This window comes from Carassius gibelio, chromosome A8 (assembly GCF_023724105.1).
Source record: "Carassius gibelio isolate Cgi1373 ecotype wild population from Czech Republic chromosome A8, carGib1.2-hapl.c, whole genome shotgun sequence".
Taxonomy (NCBI): domain Eukaryota; kingdom Metazoa; phylum Chordata; class Actinopteri; order Cypriniformes; family Cyprinidae; genus Carassius; species Carassius gibelio.
The window spans coordinates 28,676,654-28,699,645 of record NC_068378.1 but is presented as its reverse complement, the minus strand read 5'-3'; the positions used below and the strand labels follow the sequence as shown (position 1 = coordinate 28,699,645).

The window sequence follows — 22,992 nt, the reverse complement described above, 5'->3', positions numbered from 1 at the left end:
AAAAAAGAGCTATATCAAAAGGACCGCAGGCTACAATATGCCATTAGGAATTCTGCACTTGCCCATAAACAGATTGAGCTTATGAAATCAAAACCGGAATTAAAATAAAGGCTCTTTTAAAAGAACAAGCCATTGTGATTTGAAAATCAAAAATGGTAGTTTACACATCAAAAACCATACGCAAGCTGGTTCTGAGCAGAGAGAAAGTTTATTAAGTTTTCAGATCCATATTAAAACCTATGGAATTGGTGTGGAAAACATGAGTGAAAAGAACCTTAGTCATTTTATTTCTCAGCAGAAAGAGCCCAGCAAGATCTCGATTTCATCTGGGTGAGAAACTCAACATGGGAAGAATTCAAGTGATACAGGAAGAATAAAGAATATATAAAAGGAGGTCAAAATACAGACAGGCAAAGCTACTCTAAAACAATAACTCACTCACACAGCAGCAGGTGCAGAATTCCTGGCATTTCAATTTCAGCCGAAACGAAAAACGGGTCAAACAGTGCCCACATCTCAATCTAAAGATGCGAGAACTACAAACCCCTTAATCCCCCTCATGTCCTCTGCATAACCTTACAAGTTTACATGTGATGCATACCAAACACACGCTCCGACAACACGAGGGGCTTTGCTCAAATTACAACCACACAAAAACGTAACACATACAATGAAGACAATGAGATGAGGATTTTTTTTTGGAAGGGATCCTGTGACAAAGTAAGGGAATTGTGTGTGCTAATTTTCAAGTCTTGATGTGTTTGTTACTCTGAATTGTGTTTATGGGTGAGAGAGAAAATGAGAGTGAACTAAACAGACACACACAAATCCCCTCCTCTGTCCTGTCTGATTGCTTTTCTTCAAGATGTTTCTTCCATAATGAAGAGGAGAGGGGTGAACAGTACTCAGTCAGTAACACCAGGTTGGCGGGGTTTCCTCTCAACATTGAAGCCCTGTAGGAACAAAACAGTTCAATGTGTCAATTGTTTTAGGCAAGTTTCATATCTGAAAGTAGACTGGTCTGCAGTATTAGAAGCAATAATGCGTTTACAAATGTTAAAAAAATTAGCAAAAAGTTAGTTTTTGATTTAGACTCAATCAAGAAATGGCCAACAAAGGCACTTTATTTTTACCTTAGAATTGTCTGGGCCACGAGGCTGTCTGATAATAACGAGACGAGGGGCGTTGGTGTCATCAAGAGTGATGCTCTTCAAGCGATTGACCAGTCTGTCAGGTCGAGGTGTTGCTACTGGCTTTGGACCCTCACTGTGTAATTAAAAAAAACAAATCTGGTTAAATTAAAAAGCCAATATAAATAAAATATTTAACAGCTCAATAATATGCTTATATTGCACGCGAATCTGATTCACACCCAACAGTCTCACCTGACTCTGCGAACATTGCAGGCACTGCATTTGCCTGTGCGTTGGTTCAGGATAACCGAAAACTCCACTTCATCACCGGCCTGGAGCTCCAGACCATCCTGAACCTCCTTCACATGGAAAAACAGCTTCTTGCTCTCTCCAACTTCGTATGTGATGAAACCAAACTGGGGGGGTACAGAGACTTAAATTAGATACCTTAGCCAGTGTCTTAAGGTAATCACGTTCTTGTATCAGTAAGTTTACCTGATCTTTGACGCACTCCACCAGGGCTCTACGCTGAGGCACAATATTGCAGGCCATCTTTTGTCCTGTCTGGGCCACTGTACACAACTGAAACTTGACCATCTCACCCTTCTGTAGACAGTCACCTTTATTGGCCATACCAACGATGCCGAAAGGATAACTCTGATCCTTGCTGGCTTCTAGTGAAACGTTTGAGCAGATAACAGTAGTTGACTAAAAATGATGGGAGTTCAGAGTTTCTAACTTGATTACGAAATGCTCTAGATGGATTTTAAAAGTACCACACAAACACACACAAAAGAAACAAGAGCTTGTGACACTCACCTTCCTCTGTGAGCTCAATAAGGCCTTGATAATCAGTCTGAGAAGGGTCCACACTGCGTATGGGCCGAACCACTTTCCCCAGGAACACTGTATTACTCACATCTTCTCCTAGATCATTCACTGACACACACAGAATTGTGTTATTTGCGTGAAACATTAATGCCAAACCAATAAAAAGTCTCAACATACCAGCTGCAACTTTGGTGACCTTTTCAGCACTGATTTTGTTTCCTTTGCCCTTGGATAGTGTGTACTCCACTGTATCTCCCAGGTCCATATTATCCACATCCCCACACACCTCACTGCACACAATTCAGATTAAACAACAAATCACACTACAAGAAAAAAAAAAAAACAGAAACAAACTGAGGCAAAGTCATCAAGGAGAAACTTTAATAACCTGTAGTGGAAAAATATCTCCTGGTCATGATTGGAGGTTTCTATGAAGCCAAAGTTATCCTTCAGTGTTGCTATGTATCCCTGAAGCCTCTTGGTGCCTACAGCACGATTTAGGATCTTGAGGGACACTGCACTTTGCTGTCCGGTGCGTTTCACCTCACTGATGGAGAACTCCACCTAGTGGAGACATGAGGGTTTACTTAAATAATCCAGTTGAAGAAAAAAAATATAAAAAAATAAAACACTAGTCCAGGGAAATATTCAGCATGCGCAAGTAGCAAGTACCTTGTCTCCAACCTGTGGGTAAGCACCTCCCTCTAGGTCCTTAATATAGTAGGGAAGAGTGTTCTTCACTCCACTTTCTTCATACGCAATCAAGCCTTCCTCTGCTTCCTGGTGACGACACAAATACATACATTCACATTAGAACCAACAACATTTAACAAATACAGAACTGAGATGCACTCATACTTGTATAGACTCATGAGATGAACACTCAAAAACCTTCTTGACAATAGAAAAAAATAAAAATAAACACTGAGTGCACCTTCAAGATTAAGTACAGAAATTAGCCCTAGTTTTTTTTTTTTTTTTATTGGTGTCAGTGCTGAAGGCCAGTTTCATCACATCAGACTTCAGATATTTGAGGATCGTGTAAACAAGACTGTGTCTCTGGATCTCAGCAGCCATAGTTTTTTTTTTAAACTTAGTTTTGCCTTACAGAATAAACATCCAAAAAGATGCAAAGCATGGGGGAAATGTGTATTCACACAATGAGTAAATAAAGAAACTCAAACATCTAATGCTTCACAATATTTAGCCATCATGCACACACTAACACAAGGGGTAAAACTGCTCTTATACAGTTTGTCACCCACTGTTTAGTACACATTTGTGCCATGGTTAAAATGTGTATGAACTATGTGGTTTCCATTTTTAAAAAAAAAATTAACTGTGCGAGTGACAGAAACTGAACTGTTATACCCCTCATACAAGAATGCACACACTGAGTGGCACAGCTTGGCTGAGTTGGTATGGTTATGAGGTTAACATGTCTGTATGATTTAATGTGGTTAAATCATTCTCAGCTCATGCCAACAGACCTCATAACCAAACAAACAGTCATGAACATACAGATCAAACTGACCTTTTCAACTTTACCCTTAAAACAAAGAGAAATAAGGAGGATTAGACACATCCGTGACTTAATTTAAACAGTCATAAAATGTTTGAATAGGAGGTGAATCAAATAGAAAATTTAAATTACTACTATACTAAATTACAGTAAGTAAAATCTCATCCTGGGTACTTTAACAGTTTGCTTCCAATAAGTTAATGTTGTCAGAAGTTCTACCGGTCTACACTGTGAAGGAAAGGCAGCATGCAGAAAACAGCAGCCTACCTTGTCTTTTTTCTAATGAAGACGAGCATGGTTCAAATAAAAAAATAAAAGGAACAACAAAAAAAGAAGGTCAGACAAAAGATAGTAGCATTTTATAGCACCTCAAAGCCTGCTACTGTATTTTGTGCTTGTGTCAATTAAGAGGGAGACAAACCGATGCGGGATATAAACATTTGGAAAGCAGAAAAAAATAAAATAAAAAAATACTAAATTCCATTTTTTAAGTCCCTCTTTATAATTATGACTGATAGTACAACAAAAAAAAAATCTCCACAGATGTGTACTTCAAGGACTCTTAAAAATAAATGCATAATAGCAGCATATACACCACCTTTCAAAAGTCTGGGGTCATTATGATTCTTTATTCAGCAAAGACACTAATTTAATTAAATGGCAATAAAATAAATGTAATTATATTTCAAATAAAAGGTGTTCTATTGACATTTAACAAGATTACGTTTTTACTGAGTTTTGGATCAAATAAATGCAGCCTTGGGGAGCATAAACTTTTCAAAACCACCTCGCCAGCCCCAAACATTTGAAATGCAGTGTAGCTACAGAAAGTCAAGATTTAGTCCACCTTCTCTTTGCCCTTGCTGGGGCTGGAGCTCTTGGTGGTGGTAGCAGGCACAGCTTCTTTCTCCACCACACCCACAAAACGCAGCTCAGATTGAGTGTGGAACGACACTGTGCCCTTGGGCAGCTTTTTGATCCTCACGGCATGGTTCCTTTGGGCAGACAACATGTCCTGAGAGAGGAAAGAGGGGATGTTTTAAAGCTAGTCCATGTAAGACCATAATTACGATTTACATATGCTTCTGCTTTGCGCACAGTTTAAACAGTGGACCAATCTGGGTTTTTCAACAGCTGATTCTTATATCCAGTGAACTAGATGACCAACTGATGATGAACGGTCTAAAATAGTTCATCACAAAAAAAAAAAAAAAAAAAACAACAGGAACACAAAAGTGGTTCAGGTCTGGTGATATCTGGGAACTCACAGGGACAACAGTGAATTCCACTTCATCAGAAATGTGCAGTTGGCTCTCTTCCAGAACTTCGCTGAAATGGAAGAACATTCGGGCATCACGGTCCACACATTTGATGAATCCAAAACCATCACGCATGGCAGCTATCACACCCTACACATGAAGACAAGCAAAGAGACAAAGCCAACATTAGTAAAGAGTAAAACAGCCTTGCTAGTAAACACAAGGACAAAGCTCTACAGTCTCACCATTTCACGACTCTCCTTTGTGAAATGGAAAGTGCCAGGGAGGATGTCGATGTTTGTCGCTCTCTCCAGTTTGTCTCGACGGTCGGTGGATATATTGAATTGGACATGGTCACCCTCCAGCAGCGTCACTTTGGACTTGGTGTCCTTCTCCCCGAATAGCAGCTCTTTGTCAGTGAAATTAATTCTGGCACTGATTCGCCCCGGCAGCGGGTCATTCTGAGAGAGACAGATGGATTCTTATTCGATTTAACACGCAAGCAGAATCTATATGGTAATGTAACTGACAGAGTCTGGGAAGTCGAATGACAAGAGCTGGATTCACAAACCTGATTCTTGGTGGGAACCTTGGGAATAACCTTGGTGACAGTGCCCTCGAAAGTTTCAATACTGATGTCCTCAAATATAACAGTGCCCTGAGGCAACAGTCTCACATCTGTGGCCACTTCCTTGCCCTATGACATACAGACAGAAACAACTTCATAAAGCAGTTTGAAAATACAATGCATTTCATGAATCGTAATTTCACTGTTTGATAGTGAAATCTTTCATATCTATCAATGAGTATTAGTAACCAACCAAAGACCAATAGAACATAAAATACAAATGTATAGCTTTTTAAGAGACATTTCATCTATTGCTCACATTTCTTTCTTTAATGGTGAATTCCACATCATCTCCAGCTTGTAGAGCCTCCAGATCTCCTTTAAACTCACTGTAGTGGAAGAAGATCTCTTTCACAACATCCCCTCGTTCAATGAATCCAAAGGCCTCCTGCAAGAACAATTATAGATTTGAAAAAAAGCAAAATTGTATATTTGAAAATATATTTTTTTGGGGGGGAATGGCACTCTTCTTAAATTCAAAAATTTGAAAACTGTTTAACATTATGAATGTGATCTGTAGCTAAAAACACAAAAACTTCCTTTGACTACTCTAGCAGAGTGTTGAGATATGAGAAGTCTTTTGCTATTCCCCTCCAAACCAGAGGGCAGATCATCACTATTCCTTAGTAGAGTGTCTACAAAGAACAACAAAAAGACAAGCAGCTACTACAAAGTCATCTTTGAATAAGATCCTTACCTTGGTAGCACAAACGACTCCCTGACATCTTGACTGTTTCTTCTTTACCAATACAATGTTGTGAGCACTAACAGCACCAGTACTGAAACAAAGACAAACCATTTCAACATCCAAAAAACAAACACGGTTCCTCTTTTGAAATTATACCCATTTCAAATCAGATATTAAATCCACTTACTGCTTGTTGGTTTCCATGTAAAAACTGACTTTATCTCCAGTATCTAAATTGACATTGCCTTCAATATCCTCAGGGGTATAGGTCAAATAAAACACTTCCTGTGAGAAGATTCAAACACAATCAGAAACAACAATTGGGATCATCAGCGTTAAGGCTTTAAGGAAGTTCATTAACTGTTATTCATTCAGCTTTATTTTAATTTGCTAAGCCGTTTCCATCCCAAAATGGTCTCAAAAAGGTAAACAAGATGGGCAAATGTCTAAAGTTTATAGACTAAAGTTATAGACTAAAGTGACACTCACCCCATTCCTCTCATAACACACACTGCCTGTGGGCACTTGGCCAGGTGCGGACTTCCCATCCAAGTGAGAAGGGATAGCTGACACTACCTGAAAAAAGGGGATGTGCAAAAAGACAAGATGGGGTTAGATACTGCATTGGTGAGAGACAAGATCAACTAACCATGTTATGTTTAAATGCTAAAGAGAAAGTCCTTGAACACAGATGCGCAACATGTTCTGAACTAAAGACATAAGAAAAATCATTAAAAATTTTTTTTTTATTATAGATGGTTTTATTACGTTTGTTTATATTACCGTTGTTATTCTGATTTGTAATATGCTTTGTGTGCTACCCACTGGTTGCTAACCAATAACAATGATAAAAAATAAAGAAAAATTCATATTCAACTTGTACATCGGAGTTCAAGAAACCACTCAAAAAATGAATATTTAAGTACATGAAAGACAGACTTCATATTGAGAACAAATCAAGATTTGTTTCTCTCATAACTGTATATTAAAGGGGTCATATGATGTGATTTAAATTTTTTGTTACAAGCTCTTGGTGCATAAAGAAGATCTGTAAAGTTGCAAAGACTATAAAAGTCTCAAATCCAAACAGATGTTCTTTATAAGAGTTAAGACTTGTCCACGCCCTCCTAAAACACTTAGTTTACGCCCATGTCTACGTCACTTTGCATAACACCGCCCAAATGTTCACGCAAAGAAAGGCATACTTTTTTTATCAATGTAGTATTGTTGTAGCTGATGCCACCACCATGTTGTGGAGATGCTGTGTGTCTCGTTATGAAAGTGAAACTACTTTGTTTGGCCTTCCAAAAGGGGACCATATCCATTTCATCATGTCTAGAGGTGATCTGTGCTGGACACTAATGAAATGCATCAACCTTGCTCTTTGAAACGCCCAATCAGCTTTCAGTGCCGATCTCATGTCCACCGGCCGTTCCAAATGCTAGTCCGCAGTGTGACATTATATGGAGGACTGTTTCCTGAACCTGCAGAGTAGCCTACAATGGGTCTGTCCTCAAAGGTTGTTCTATAAAGTGGCGCAGTTCCAACTTTGCAAGTCTGGCACTTCTGACTTGGTCTGGAAGTACATGTTTTTATATTTAAAGAATTTGTCACTGATGATTCAAACGAGAGTTTTAAGCAGAGTAGTGCTTGTTGTTTGTCGTTTCTCCAATCACAAATACAGACACGGTTTTTAAGTTTATGCGGCTCAATACGAAAGGCAATGCGTAAAATCACAGTACAGGTTTTGTTTGTAATGGGTTTGGTCTCGCCGTGCCGGGAGACATTATCACAGTCACAGGTGCAAACATTTCAGTCATAGGCTTGAGGTATTCAGCCAATCACAACGCACTGGATAGCTGGCCAATCAGAGTACACCTCACTTACAACAATGTTCAGTAAGTGGAATTTTTTTTGTTTTTTGAACATTAAACTGCATAAACATTGGATTACACCAAATACACAACGTTCTATTTAGCAACGTCGTATGACCCCTTTAAATGAAGATGAAAAGTTCCCCCAACAAGACCACAAAACAAAGACAAATCAAGCTCATTGTGAACCCACATTAAAAAAAAAGCATTAACATTAGATAATTTAATAGGATTGCTTTCTAACTCTTGATAACAGAAACCAGTGATTTATGCATTTTCCAGGTCAATATGGATTTAAAATGAGCTTGAAACTCCAACAATTATGGACATTAATGGGACAAGGACAATAAAACATGAAAGTAAAATGTGTTCCTTAACTGGATGAATAAAACCATGCAGCACAGTTAAAGGAGAGGCGTGCAAGTCAGGCCCCACCTGCCCAGAAATTCGCTCTTCTGGCAACATTTCTGCCTTGATTTTTACCAGCTTCACCGCAACTGGTTTGCCAGTGCGTCTATCAGACGACACCTCAAACTCCACATCATCTAAAAAAATGGCAGAATAGACAAAACATGGAAGTCAGTACCTGCATTAAGATACATCTTAATAGCAACACACTTAATATATACTACATGTATTTTGTTTTCCAACATCAAGGTTTCTATTAGGTCTGGCCATTATTGTAATGTTTCTATTGGCAATTTGTACACTAATTTTAATAATTTTTGTATCTCAGCTATAGCATCCCTAAAGAAGCCAAACTCAAGTATGAGCCGTTTAAAATAGAGATAAGAGCATTAGCATTCAGTAGTAAACAATGGCATTAGATTGGGTGGGTTTAATTTCCTTGAAACAAAGCAGTGTTTTAGCAATCTGAAATGGCACAATTCAAAATGCTGATTCAATGACTTGTCTGGATCAGAAATATTCGATGATTTGTTGTCAATAAAGCTTGACCAAAAAGTTTATAAAAAGGTAAACATTTTAGTTACACCATTCAGGCCTAGTTCCTGCTATTTCCCCCATCCCATTTGGCTCATACCTCCAATCTTTAGCTCCTGCAAGTTGCCGTTGTACTGAGAGCAGTGGAAGAAGAGGCGGGCCTGTCTCTCAGAGCACTGAATGAAGCCATATGATGCTAGCAGCTTTTCAACTACTCCCGTCTCACGAATGCCCATGCTTGTTCCATTGGCAAAGCCACCATGGCCATTATTATGCAGCAGACTGGGGTCAAAACTCATCTATGGAAAAATAAGACACAGGAGTTAAAAGTGCACTTACTCAGTTTTCAACCTCTAGCATTCTCCACACATCCGACTGCTTCACAACAGATCAGAACACAAGTGTGGAAATGGTAAAATGGAATGAAATTGGATTGTAAATGCTGCAAGTATCTGCAACTTAAAAAAAAAAAAAAAAAAAAAAAAAAAAAAAAAAAAAAACTGGAAAAATTGTCCCAGTAATTTACAGTGACACGTTTAAGTTTCTCCTCTCCCTTTGGTCTGCTTAAACTGGATGCCTGATCAAGTAGATCCAAATGACCAGGATAAATCTGCACAGTACCCAAGAACATACAAATGCACGTACCATCAGTTTCATATTAAACCTAGAAAGTAAAATTAAAGTTCATGCTTTTAATCCACTTCACACTGACTTCGTTATATATTAGAGTATACATGTAAACAATTGTCACCACAATCAAAAGTTAGAACTAGGCCTTTGTGTAGAACTTCACCCATAAATTAGGTGAACAGTACGTGAACAGTTGGCAAGCATGTGTTCAAAAGTTAGATATTCTAAAACATTTTATTGACTCAATCCCTGTAAAGCCAAAAGCTTTACAACTCCTAAACTTAAAGCATGCGGTTACAGGGTAAGGTATTCTTTGTTAGGGAGGACATCAAGCCATCACAGACCGTCCCATCATGCCCACTTACGGATCGCTGATATAAGGGGGTCCGCTTTTGCTTTTTGCCCCCTGATGCACGAGAAACATGGCATGAGACTGAAGCGGAGCGGGGGATTGGTTGGCTTGAGGTGGAAGGGGCAGCAACAGGGGTATCAGAGGCCTCCATCTTCAGGTGAAGGTAAGGGGTGGTAGGACACTGAAGGCAATAAGGGGAGGAGTGGATATTTAAAATAAAATCACTACCTAAATAAAAGGATCACCAAACAGGAAGAACCAAGAGATGGCATCAAAAACAAAAAAATTAAAAACTAAAAAAAACCCTGACTGCAACAAATGAAACATGTCAAAGAGGCCATTACATCACTATGATGATAGATCTACATATGGTTGTATATTTAAAAAAAAAAGAAAAAAAAAAAAAAAAAGTTTAAATAATGTTCTTGTTATTGCTAGCAAGAAGCTGGGAATACGTCATTTGAAAACCAAAAGAAGAGCTTGCAGAAAGAAATCTTAACAATAGAAAGGATGAAAACCCTAAACCAATCAGATGAGTGCCTTTGGGTCAAAAGTCCAGAACTGGCAGCTAATTTACAGGAACACTTGCAGCCATAGAAGCAAGAAACAAGTCTGGCTAGGTAAGTCTAAATGTAGTGATATGGCAAGCATGCTTGCATTTTCTTTGAATAAAAGCATCCAAAGAACGATTAAAGTAACCGACACATGGGAGAGTCAATATACTCAACCAACAGTTGACCATATCCATACAACAGCTGTACTTTTTCTACAGTTCACCAATATTATCTTTACACTATGGTACATTCCAATTTAAGTGCATCAGATCATTAAACTTTCACTGCTCCATTCAAGTGGAATCTTACATTTAAATGATGGGTTGGAATAATTGTTTTGTATTTTGAATTAAAGCATGTGAATGACTGGAATACTTCATTTGCAAACAATCATCTGAGAATCAAATAATTTTGTCTCAACACAGAGCGAACAGGCCTTTACAAAAGTATCTTTGTTCCACAGGTTTTTTTTTTTTTTGGTGAACTATTCCTTTTACCCTAATGCCCCACCCTTGCTAGGAGGCATGCTCAAGGGAAATCAGAATGGGTTAGTTTGATGAAGCGACTGGGAATAGCACTGCTAGACTATTTGGTAACAACAAATGGTTAGATGACACAGACTCTGACCAGCCTCGACCACTAGGCCTTTACACACCCATAAATGCTTTGATTCAATCAGCGCCTGACAACAACAAAGCCTAATATCCATTTACAGCCAATCACACATGGTTCAACAGCAGCTGACTCAAACAAATCTACGCTCCACTATTATAGAGGAATATCACTGCTCGTCTCTATGGCAAGTGATCGAGGCCAGCCTCTAAGCCTGGTGATTATGATGATCGAATAAAGGAACAGTGCAAAGAGGGGCGACAGTGGGTGTTTAATGAACGAGTGGAGTTCAGGAGAGTGGGGTGGAGAACAGATGGCAGGGAACTTACAGATCGGTCGTAGGGTGACAGGCTTAGCCCGACAGGTGAGGTGCTGTTCAGGTCAGCACTAACGAACGCTGCAGGTGGTGACGCCGGCAAGGTAAACTCGACAAAACCTTTCCAGGGACTACCCATAATTCTCCCGTACACAGTGGCCAAATCTACTACACCTGGGATTGATCGGATTAAGCAGTGTTCCGAGTAAAGATTTTATTTTTAAGTCAGCCGTTGTGTTGCAGCTCCTCCCTTCCCTCTCCCCTCTCCTTTTGGTTACACACCCAACAAAACACCTCAGGATTTCTGCAAAGGTGAAGAAAGGAGGGAAGGGGCGGTGAAAAACTGAGGGAGAGGCAACAAGAACAGCCAGTGAACAAAGCAGCACAATAAGGTCAGTCGAGGGCTGTGGGTGCGTTGGGGTGAGGACCCTACAGGCTAGGGATGGGTACCAAGAACCGGTATTTTTCTGGACAGGTACGTAATTGGGTCAATACCAGAGTACTGATAAGCTTCAGGACAAAGGATATTGTTATTGATACTTTCATTGTTTTCTCTCCGGAAACTTCAATGTTATCGATGAATTAGAAACTGCTGCTTGTCATTTCCTTTCACTGAAATATGGGACTCGATGTACATGTGTATCCATGCACATGTGCTGTATGTGTGCATGCAGTCAGTAATCGTGGCAAGAGTGAGACTTTCAAAAGACTTTCTGGGCTCTCATTACAAAACTAATGACACCAGTATCAGATGCAATATATGCAGTAGTGTAATAATGAACAAAGGAGGCAACACAAGTTATATAATTTAACAATTACTAACAAAACAACATATACCTCAAGCAATGCGCTGTATTATGTCTCGAGGCTTTAGCTCCAACTGCAACTCAGTGGTAGAGTTACACTCATGAGACACTGCACCTTTTTGCAATCACAAAAATATATTTGCATGTGCTTTAAGGCCTTGCTGGTGAAACGTTGTATTCATGTGCTGTTCTAACATGTGCTTATTCAGAGTGCGTCCATCCACAGTGTCCATACACTAAAATGTAATTCAAACAGCACCCGATTATTTAGTTCTATCAGCTATTGTCTGATTGTGCTAATACTGTCAACAACACAAGGTTTACATATAAAAAAAATCAGTTAAATTATGTATAAAGTGAAAGTAAATAAGCAAGAGAGAAATGGTGCTTGCATCTCTTACAGGGACATTACTAAACATACTGCAGCTTGTCATTAAAGGGATAGTTCACCCAAAAATTTTAATTGTCATTATTTACTCAGTCATGTTGTTCCAAACATGCATTCATTTGTATGTATTATTGTGCTGAACACCAAATAATACATTCTGAAGAAAGTGTGTTAGCAAACAGTTGCTGGTCCCTACTGTTTTTTATAGTAGGGGGGAAAAAATGAAGTCACTGGGGACCAGCTACTGTTCAGTTTCCCCACATTATTCAAAATAACTTATGTTCAACAGAAGAAACTCATTCATGTTTAAACCAACTCAAGAGTGAGTAAATGACACAACTTTCATTTTTGTGTTAACTATTCCTGTAAATGTTAATAAAAGGAAACAAGAGAAAAATAAACCCCTGCTCTTGACTGAAGAACATTAATACAGTTGCTAAAGTCATCAGTAATAAAAACTTTACATTTTACAACTTTTTTTGCACCAAATAGTATCAATAACAGTATCTGTATAGATAAAATGTAAATGATACCCATCCCTACTATAGACAACATGAAAGTGTGCCTCATCTGCACACAAAGTCAAGCACTACTAAATTCTTCTCAGCAGGCTTATGTAACGATGACCCCTTTCCCTTTCTCTCAGTACAAAGCATGCTAAAGAGCAACTGCAATTCCCTGCCATGAGGTCACAAGCTTGATCAAGTTAAATTTTAATTCTGCTACATCAAATTAAAGTTCTGTACTTCAGTAAAGGATGAGTGGATTAAAGTGGTGCTAGATATCAGTGTTCACATTTTGAATACAACAAACAAGAAAATATAATAAGGAATAAATAAGGATAAAATAAGGAAAAAAAAACTACAGTACATTCACCAGAATTTAAAAATGTAAAGGGATAGTTAATACCAAATTGTATTTTACTTGTCATTCCAAATCCATAAGACTTTTAATCATTTTAGGAAAACAAATATTTATTCTTACATCCTTTTGTCCATCCACTGATAAAAAAAAAAAAAAAAAAAAAAAATAATAATAATATATATATATATATATATATATATATATATATATATATATATATATATATATATATATATATATATATATATATATATATATATATATATATATATATATCTCTCTCTCTAGTTTATTGCATGTTCTGTGTTTTAAAGATGACAAGTCTTATTGGTTTGGAGCGATATGAGGGTGAATAATTCCAAGTTTTGGGTGACCCATCCCTTTAATTCTCAATTTGTTCTTAATTTTAACTCCGTTATATTGAGCATGATAATATGAATGATCTTTGCTCCAAAACCTTCTGAGCGGACTACAAATGCAGTATTCTAATGAATCACATGTAACAGTAATATTTTTATTTTTCTCTTGTCTAAGAAAGAAAAATGGCAGTTACAATACATAATTTAACTTTTTCGGTTAAATTTTATCTAATATTTCAGATTTAATTATATATTTTACATATTAGCACTGCTAGCTAACGTCACAAGATGCTAAGGCTAAACTCATTCAATTTCAGTTAGGATGCTCTTTTAAAAGGTGGCTCACTAGTTTTTGGAACAGACCAACACCAAATTCATACCTTTGAGCTTTAAATTAAGAAACTGCACAATAAACAGCATGGACAACTGGCCTGTTTTGTCACATTGCATATTATAAATGAACAATACGCCAGACAAATCAGGATTATTCATTAAATTAAGAAAAAAAAAAAAAAGTGGGGACAGTGTCTGGCATGGCTTACCTTGTACTGTTGTCTTGGAAGGCTTTAATGATTTGGATCAATCAATCACTTAATTGATGCTTCAGACTTGGCTCACACAAGTGCACACGCACACACACTTGTAAGGTTTGCCTCTCTGGCACACGTTCTAATTACAAAAAGTTGCAAAATAAAGGACAAAAAGCAAAACTAAAAGTTAAAATGTTCAAATAAAAAGGCAAGTGCAGGTGTACAAACACTGCTTTTGAAAAATAGCGAACAAAAATACAAGAGAAAGACCGGGGGAATGGAGGGGGAAAAAGATCAGGGAGGGATTCAGTCTGCAACTGACAGAAAGAAAAGGTCAAAACTGAAAAGACTAGCAGACAGCAGCCCTCACCGCACCCCAGAGGAGGACAAGGTGCGGGGAGGATGAGGAGGGCTTGGTGCAGCGTTGGGACTTGTGCTTTTTCAAAGCTGTTGAGTAGGCACAAACTTCTTGTCTCAGATCAGGTCTCGCCTTCGCTGTTAACGTTGATGGTTGGTTGCTACGCTCGTTGCGGCCTGGTTCTGTTTCTTAAATCTTTGGTTTGCTCATTTGGTTGAGTCGTGTTGCTTTAGTTTTTCTTGTCTGTAGCAGTGCAGTTCTTCGTCTTGGTCTTCAGAGTTGTTGTACCGCTGGGTCGTTTTGGGGATGTTCGTTATGTTTTCTTTTTCCTTGGAGTTTCTTCTGACTGATCGATGATCTGAACTTGAAGTAGGTTTCAGATGGTACAAAAATCAATTCGGTTTCACTTCATACTGTTGGGAGGGGGGAAAAGGATATTAGATCACACAGATAAGTTACACATTAAATGCATTTACTTCATCAAAAGAGTATATTTAACTATTTCAGGTCCAGTTTATTACACTAATTCCACCCCCCACCCCAATCACACCCACCCACCAATATACGAGTTAATCCCATTAGCCACATTCATTTATTGTGGGTTAAAACTCCTTGTTACGCTCCTGTTGATACACAGGCCTAAAAATAAAGTGTCCTCAGCAGCCTCGTGTACAGAAGAGCAGCTGACTGAATACCCACAAGAGGATCAACAAGTCTCAGTGTGAACCAGCAGTTGGCAGAGTATTTATGGAATATTCAATTCAAGCAGTCAACAACTGCAGATATCCAGCATGCCAATCATTCAGTTCCCTTCAGGCTATTACGCATGAGATGGGAGGGGGGGAAAAAAGCTTGATACTTGCTCTGATGGACCAAGAACAGACTTAAAACGGATGGAGACATTATCTTACTAACCAGCCAATTTCATTGCATTTGTTCCACGTGAATTACATTTATGACAACAGTATGTTTTATGAAAGGAAGTAAATCTAGGTTTGGAATTACCAACCGAATAGCAAAGTTTTTTTTTTTTTTTTTTAACAGAATTAATGCCCACCGTAAATGAATTAACAAAAAATGAAATTAATACAAACTGCCATGAAAGTGTAATGGAATTTCAATCTTTGGCTAAACTACCCGATTGAAAATGGGATTTAAAAAAAATGGATAAAAACATTTCGTAGTGTAAATATACCATTAACGGAACAAGAAAATCTGTGAAAAAAAAAATAATAAAAAAAGTAATCTGATCTCGCCTACAGCGCATGTTACAAATATACAAATCACAAATGCAAAGTATATTAAGGCCACTGTTCTTCGTTCATTAGAAACGATTTGTTAAAAAGCTAAACTGTAAATTTCTACAGCATACATAAATGACAAAATGAGGACATGAAACTAAATTGACGCAAGAAATGTTAACGCTTGAGCAACAGCTGGGAGTGGATCCATCTGGAGCTCATCCAGAGACAAAATCACGAGCAATGAATGCCCTTTCAGACAAGACAACCCCGACACATGCTACTCCCGATCATATTAGAAAACGTACCGGAAAGATACAAAAAAAAAAATTGATAAGGCGTTTCAAATCCAAATTAGATAAAACTAACTTCACCGCTTTGACCAAAGCTTGTTCATCAGTTGTTCAATTTCAGCTGGAAAACTGTGGGAATGGCTTTCGTAGGAAACTTTTTTTTATATGTACCAAAATTGCTTTAACGAAAATATATTTATTTTTGAGAGAAAATTATGTAGCAGTGTTTAAGTTGAAACAATTATATTCACTATAAAATTAATTTAGATTTTTTTAAATAACGTACTTTTCCAAGCGTGCAAAATTACCAAATTCCATGATAGTTCCAGGTTATTATGAACATAGGAAAAATGATTTTAGTAAGAACTAGTTTGGAAAGCAAGTAAATTATTTTCCTGTCCTGAGAAAACAGGGATAGACGTTGATCCAGCAGGGCTTTAAATAAATCACTCAGCCCGACAACAAAGGCACACGGCGGCGGCCGTCGCGTGACGTTGGGCCGCCGCTGCCGCGTTGGAGCCTCTACCAGGAGCTTCATTTCTTAAGTGACCTTTACAAAAGATCTCCCATGAAGCATGTGTCAGACTAATAAGTAAGTTTTTTTTATTGTTTAAAACGACTCTACGCCGGTAACAGTGCTTTATGGGCTGGCTAACATGCTAAACCGCTAGAGCACACGCAGAGGAAACACTGCCCCCACCCTAAACCGTTAACGTTAACTGTTCAAAAACAAGCAGGAAGACGCAGAGAGAGTAGTATAAACACAAAATTTCGGAGGCTTAAATGTTCATATAGCCGTATAAGAGTTATGTGCAATCACAATATTTAATAAATATAAAAGAAAAACTCACCCCAACAGCTTTCAGCACTGTCACCAGCGCCGCCATAAGCAGCACGGCACATTACGTAGTGAGGAGCGATGCGAACTCTCGCGATATTGTAACAGTATCGTGTGAACAGTGGGGGACACGCCACTGGGTCAGAGGTATCAGTTAAGAAACTCATTTACATTACTCTGTAAAGCAGTGATTCCCAACCTCGTTCCTGGAGGTCCCCCGACACTGCACATTTTGCATCTCTCCTTTGTCTGACACACCCAATTCAGGTCTTGGAGTATCTACTAATGAGCTGATGATCTGGATCATGTGTGTTTGATTAAGGTGACATGGAAAACATGCAGTGGTGGGGGGCCTCTAGGAACTTGGTTGGCAACCATTGTTGTAACTGTCCTCTGTATTTCAGATGCTGCACTTTTAGTATTTTTCTTACATGTACCTTGCTAGTAGGCCTACATGGTACTTTTATTCTTATGAGACCCGGTAAAACCATGGTTATCCACAATACCTGTACATTTATGCCCTTGAGTAATGCACTTACCTGTAATTCATGAAATATAGTCTTGGTGGCAAATTTTTATTTGAAAATAATAAATATTATTGTCAGACCTAATCAACAGCTTTTGACAAAAATATGAAACATGTTTACAGGTTCAAAACAGGTTTTATAAAAGTGACAATATCATGGTCACATTGAAAGAGACTATCTTTCTACTGTATATCAAGCTGTACAGAAAGAACAAAAAAGAGAGATGCAAATAACACAATGTACTCTGCACATTGATATTTTTTCTTTTGTTTAATCCAAAATTGTTTCTAATACTAATTTTAAAAAAAAAGAAATTAGTATGATCACATTATGAGAATATGATTCTTTTAACAACATGAACCAAAAGGCACTTTCCATGACAGTCCTTTCCAGCTGAGGGACAGAAGTTTGGATGTTACACTGACTGTTGAAAATTGCAGTCTATGGTAAGAATCCACCATCTTTCATGTTCAGGTTCAGTGAATGTTCCTTTTGATTGCTCAGTACTATAGTATTCTCCTTAAATGAGCCAATAAAACACGAAACAGCCAAACATCACCCAATGGCTTGCCCAGTTTAGCTCTGACCACTTTTGAATGGTGTGACTGGCCATGTAACCCTGTGTGGAAACAAAATACTGTGTGATAAAGCAATTCTAACTAATGGAATTGAATATATTTTTAGAAGTAGCTATTATACTATTAGCTATCAGACTATTTATATTACAATAAAACTGTATACATGTTTAAATTGCATATTCATATGAAAACGCTCACTTCCTCAGCATGCATGTTGTCCATTTCAGAGTCAAACAGAGATCCTAGATATGTCAGATGGAATATTGACAATGCACTGAAGAACAGGTTAACACCATGCACCCACAGCGTCTACAAGAGGGGAAAAAAAGACATCTCAGTATAAAAATATAACAAATTTCAGTAAAAATCTGTGAATTACAGATCTCATACTGCACAAACCAAAACATTATTGTATCATGAATATAGCTGATTCTTCAGTGCTAGACAGATCACCTTCTTATTTTGGTGATGGCAGTCTTTTGGGCAGCGCTTTGACAGTATACAAGCACTGAAAATAGCTGCCAACCGCTTTCTCAGAACTGCAAGAGGAAACAAAGACAGTATTTTGAGTCCTGTTGGCAAGGCTAGTGATGTGACATCTATTATAGATGTTAGAATTAACTACCTACTGAAATGTGTGCCATGATGACTGTATGCATAAGTATTAAATAATATAATTTCCCTTTTTTTTTAATCCAATGAATTAACTGATTCTATTAAATCAGTTTTATTTTTATTGATGGCATGCATGCATGTATATACTAAAATGACTGTTTACCATGTTCAACATAAGTGATGAATCCCAAAGACAACAGAACGGCCCCCAGATGAAAGCTGAGACCCTGCCAAACAATGCATCATTAATTAATAGAAGCAAATATACTACCATTCAAGAGTTTAAGGTCAGTAAGTAGTAAAGCTTTTATTCAGCGAGGATACATTAAATCTCTGAAAAGTGACTGATACTGATACTTCGCCATCACAAGAATTAATTACATTTTCAACTTCAACCAGCAGAGGTCTCTACTCAACAACAATACCTTGAATTCGGCTTCTGTCACTGATGTGTGTCTGATGTGTGTGGTTCAGTAGATTACCATTCTGCGATGTACTAGTATATATTTAAGCACTAATTGAAAAACTGAAATTGATTTCAGGTTTGTTGCTAATTTCTGTCAGCATTAGCCACAAAATAGCACCCATCCATACAACCACACATCCTTTCTCCTAAACCCACCCTCTCCAGACATTTAAGTGAACCCAAACAGATTCCCATTCACCGTATGTTTTTGACTGGCTAAACAACCACAGCTCACCCTAACATGGACATTTTGACACATGGATTCATAAAAACACTTCCAGATTCTAATTCTGATATACTTCTATCCCTAAAAAAAACATAATAAAAAAAAAAAAAAAGTAAAGGTCAAACTGGTAATACAGCATGAATGATTTTATCCAAGCTACACACTTACAGTTAGAAGCTAACAAGCACAGCTACAACAGCTTACTAAGGTGACAAGGCATAAGCTGCCCGGGCAGGCAGCTGTGATTGAATTATCTATCTACACCAGCTGTAGAGAGCTGTTTAAATCTGGGTCATGGTGTTCTGAGATAAGAAACCATCTTTATCCAAGCTGTCATGTTACAGGCAAACTGTTTTCTGGATCAGGTGTTTTTACCCTTACACAAACTCAAATCTGTTTAAACAGATGGAACCTGATTCTGTGCCAACAGACCTTCCTAAAATGTTAATAACCACAGGGCTGGCAATTATACTTACATGTAACAACGCACTAGCAGTGTAGGTCACCAGGATGGCAGGAAAAGTGCCAAGTTTGAGTGCACTTTTAAAGACGTCTGTATGTTAAAATGTACAGGGAACATTTATATGAATGCACAACATATATATGCATCAATAATAGAATCACAAACCGTTAATCAATATACATACATACATGCGTTAAGCCACTTAGACATGGGCAGATTCCAAGAGGTAACAACTTCCACCATAGACCTCGGCAGTTCCACATTCATTGGTTTAGCTACTGTAATATCCCTTTGAATGAAAAGAAAAACCCATCACAGTAGATATCAATAATGCTGTTATTTAACAACAAAAGAGAAAAGGCATGAGTATGCACCATTTGATGTGGTCTTTGTGTTCAGAGAATCCAGCTCCAGCCATCACAGTGGTTGTTTCACTCAAGTAGCTGACAAAATAATTGCTGAAGTGGAAGGACACCGCATTTTCATAAGCGTGAAGCCACCTGAGGACAAAAGGCCAATAAAAACAATATTAAACACAAAATGAAATATACATTCAAGCTAGCCATTTCATTTCCTCTGGATATGGAATCCCAATGGAGGAAGAGCAGCTCACCTACGCGGAAGTCCGTCACCGTAGATGGGAATGAAGTATGGAAAGAGATAAGGAGCAATACAGTTGGAAATAACCAGGCACATCTGACTCCTCAGAAAGCACAGAGCAATCTTGCCATACCAGCCAATGCTCTGCAGGAGATAGTAGGGACAGTTACTGTATAGCAAGCTCTCTGCTGATGGAAACATGCTCAGAACAAATCAAGATTATCTTCTCTTCAAACAAATCAATTATTTTTCCCATTTAACATTTAGCATGAAACACACATTCAATTTATTTTAATGTCAGTGTCTGCACAAGCTTATAAAGACACTTTCTAAAGACTGCTTTGAAACAGTAAGGATTGAAAAAAGTTCTATGTGTTTTTTTTGACACAGAGGATAACTAACTACAATTTAAATTATATAGCACCACAAACAGTGTTTCCAAAATACATCACATATATTTAAATACCATTTAAAAGTTCAGAGTAAGTGAGTTTTTGAAAGTCGTCTCACATAGGCTGCATTTATTTGAAAAAAGAAATACAGTAAAACATTAATAAATAAATTAAATTTTTCTTGTACAATGACCATGATAAAATAAATTGTACATATGAATAAAATGTATACATAAAACATACAAAACAACTACAGAAGTGGAAAAAAAACATTACAAAAAGAATAAATAATTTCTAATAAATGCAAAAGTTAAAATAATAAAACTCATTGTATTTACCATTTTGCGTCCATTAATTGCATCTGTGTAGTGGGCAAAACTGATCCATGGCCCAAAGATAACAGTTCCCGCAAAGCAGAGGTATCCCATGAACTCCAGCGGGGAGGGAAAAGAGGACACATCGCCTCGATCGAGGTCAAAAGCCAGAGAGATGGCCTTCATGGCCACCACCATCTGAGAGCCTGGACACATCCGAAACAGTCCGTATGGGACATGTGACTCAACGATGAGTGTCATTTGATGAACATTATGTGACATACTTTATTTCAAAGACAATATAAAAAAATATATCTAAAATGAATAATAATTCAGTGAAGACACACCTCTCATCTTATGCCAGGTCTCTGCATCTATCATATGTAGCTCCCTGCAATAAAAATGAACAAAAATGTGTGACCGCTAGTGATTGTGCATCCTAATGAGTTTTTCCAATTTGCTTTCTATGTTCATTAGGCCCTATCTATAAAATGCAGTCATGTAGAAGTGGATGACAGACCCCATCAGCATGTAAATGAGGATGACAACAGAAAGGAAGACTCCTCGGCTGCTGGAGTTTATGCTGAGAAGCAGGATGAGGTAGCAAAGGAGGCACAGGATAATCACCCACATCATGTGCAGCTCAAAGAACACGTACAACACGTACAGCCCGCACACCAGCGAGCTCAGGTGCTTCAAGTGACATGAGACCCCTGTCAGAAAGAGAGACAGAATTAGCCTGCCGCATCAGGACTCAACAGATGGACCCAATCACCAACATGAGTTGGATATATCAAGATCAAGTGTGAAGATTTTCGCTACAGTACACATGACAAAAAGCATTGATGTTAGCCATAAAAGAACCAACTGGGCCATGTTCCCATCCTTTGTGGGAAGACTGTGTCAGTTAAACAGGTGTTTGGAGGTTGGTGTTGTGCATGATAGACTCACCTAGTCTACAGATGACCCGACACAGCAGGCAGATGAGCAGAAGCAGCCAGACCTGCTCTAAACCCTGCTGGGCGGTGGGCAGCACACAGCCCTCTGCTAGAGCCTGCAGGAACTCCACATGCCCGAAGGAATCCATCCGAATGTCCCTGGAATGCCGCTACAAACAGACAGGATCTAGAGAGGAATAACAGAGTATTATTTTATTGCATGATTATTGGATAGGTTTATCACAGGGCTCAACAATAATCTGTGAGACTATTTCTGGCCAGTCAATGGAAATGTCACTGAAGCTAATCTGCCAGTGCTGCATAATCACAAAATCTCATATTTGTAAAAAAAAAAATTTATGCCTTGCGAAGAATACATAAAGGTGTAGATTTAAAATGTAGACATTATTTTGATAATAAATCATTAAAATGGTGTTATTTAAAAAAATATATATTAGTGTTGTTTGATCAGATTATATACGCAGCCTGTTTTCATAAAATACTTAATTAAAAAATCTCAAATTCTGGCAGCTTTGCAAATGTGCTGTGTGTGTTTATGAATACATATGTCATTTAATAATTAATATTACTTATGTGATTCATTTGAATATTGTATATATTTACTATTATTATGAAAATAATGTTAAAATTTATAGAATAATTTATAATTTTATTATTTGTAGTGTTTTTTATTATTTAGCTTCAAAGGTAAAAAAAAAAAACAAAACACACATGTTGGCACAAAAAAGAAAAGAAACTATTGGCAGTGAAATTAAATATTGAACTACTGGCCCGACTAGGCAGGCAGGGGGGAAATTCTTACAAAACCTTGGTGTTCAGTCTATATGCTACATG

The 22,992-nt window shown here is 37.8% G+C and overlaps 2 protein-coding genes across 7 annotated transcripts; both read right to left on the bottom strand.

The window, feature by feature from the left end:
- Nucleotides 1–189: 189 nt before the first annotated feature.
- On the bottom strand, nt 190–17,273 carry LOC128019148 (cold shock domain-containing protein E1-like). 6 transcript variants are annotated; one of them, XM_052605202.1, is made up of 22 exons: nt 17,032–17,218; nt 14,301–15,059; nt 11,355–11,645; nt 9,873–10,040; nt 8,978–9,176; nt 8,314–8,480; nt 6,551–6,637; nt 6,249–6,346; nt 6,071–6,152; nt 5,633–5,761; nt 5,317–5,442; nt 4,991–5,206; nt 4,755–4,895; nt 4,334–4,501; nt 2,637–2,744; nt 2,353–2,528; nt 2,142–2,254; nt 1,953–2,072; nt 1,629–1,807; nt 1,386–1,549; nt 1,134–1,266; nt 190–953 (listed from the first exon to the last, which is right to left on the bottom strand). In XM_052605202.1, the coding sequence occupies exons 3-22, from the start codon at nt 11,478–11,480 to the stop codon at nt 906–908; spliced, it is 2,748 nt and encodes a 915-aa protein (XP_052461162.1). In that variant the 5' UTR covers nt 11,481–11,645; nt 14,301–15,059; nt 17,032–17,218; the 3' UTR covers nt 190–905. The 6 variants fall into 6 exon arrangements, with proteins under 6 accessions (XP_052461162.1, XP_052461163.1, XP_052461165.1 ...); XM_052605203.1 differs by having other exon boundaries at nt 8,371–8,480; XM_052605205.1 differs by lacking the exon at nt 9,873–10,040 and having other exon boundaries at nt 17,032–17,214.
- A 306-nt stretch (nt 17,274–17,579) lies between these two features.
- On the bottom strand, nt 17,580–22,293 carry LOC128019149 (protein-serine O-palmitoleoyltransferase porcupine). The gene is made up of 12 exons (XM_052605208.1): nt 22,151–22,293; nt 21,720–21,912; nt 21,547–21,590; nt 21,224–21,405; nt 20,507–20,637; nt 20,268–20,393; nt 20,082–20,182; nt 19,907–19,983; nt 18,902–18,965; nt 18,577–18,662; nt 18,322–18,432; nt 17,580–18,164 (listed from the first exon to the last, which is right to left on the bottom strand). The coding sequence occupies exons 1-12, from the start codon at nt 22,284–22,286 to the stop codon at nt 18,066–18,068; spliced, it is 1,350 nt and encodes a 449-aa protein (XP_052461168.1). The 5' UTR covers nt 22,287–22,293; the 3' UTR covers nt 17,580–18,065.
- Between the last annotated feature and the right edge of the window lie 699 nt (nt 22,294–22,992).